We start from the raw sequence: 668 nt of genomic DNA on the forward strand, positions 1-668 counted from the left end.
GAGACTGGCGAGAAAGAAGGAGAAACGAGCCACGCTGATACTTGGCTTCATAATGGGCAGCTTCATCGCTTGCTGGCTGCCATTCTTCGTCCTCTACATCGCGAAACCTCTTTTCCCAAACGTCAAGATACCGATCCAGGCGTTCGTGATCGCGTTCTGGCTAGGCTACATGAACTCTGCCCTAAACCCGTTCATTTACACCGTCTTCAACAAGGACTTCCGCCGAGCGTTCCGCAGGATACTCTTCAAATAATCCCGTCGTCCCTGGACGAACGTTCGCGAGCCAGTTCTTCCAGGTAAAAGAAACGAGAATCGTGGGGCGTGCGGATCGCTCTCGCGATTGGACCGGGGTGGAACGTCGATCGTAGGATCGAGCAAGAGCATTTGAGAAGGAAACGGCGATTAAAGAGACGCGTTATTTCTCTTTTTCTTACGTATACAAACGCGCGTGAATACATGGACGATTCGTTCGAGACACGAGAGAAACGTTTCTCGAGAAGGATTTTTTGAAAGAGCGCGACCGCGTCTTTCCACGAGTTAAAAAGCTCGAGCCTGAAAATTCGACGGCTACGTCGAACGACGATGAATCTTTCGAATCTCGAGAATGTAACCGCGAACGGTGTTTCGCCAACAGCTCCTCGGATACGCAACTTCCGATATCATCGAGG

At 50.7% G+C, this 668-nt stretch overlaps 1 protein-coding gene across 1 annotated transcript in view; it reads left to right on the top strand.

Annotated features, from left to right (window-relative positions):
• LOC102681226 (probable G-protein coupled receptor No18) overlaps window positions 1–395 on the top strand; it is a 113,869-nt gene extending 113,474 nt beyond the window's left edge. Inside the window, exon 5 of the mRNA XM_006609361.2 lies at window positions 3–395. Coding sequence (XP_006609424.1) covers window positions 3–253 — 251 coding nt within the window. The 3' untranslated portion in view covers window positions 254–395. The remainder of the gene's footprint in view (window positions 1–2) is intronic.
• The last annotated feature ends 273 nt before the right edge of the window (window positions 396–668 follow it).

This window comes from Apis dorsata, unplaced genomic scaffold (genome assembly GCF_000469605.1).
Source record: "Apis dorsata unplaced genomic scaffold, Apis dorsata 1.3 scaffold_52, whole genome shotgun sequence".
NCBI classification, from domain to species: Eukaryota; Metazoa; Arthropoda; class Insecta; order Hymenoptera; family Apidae; genus Apis; species Apis dorsata.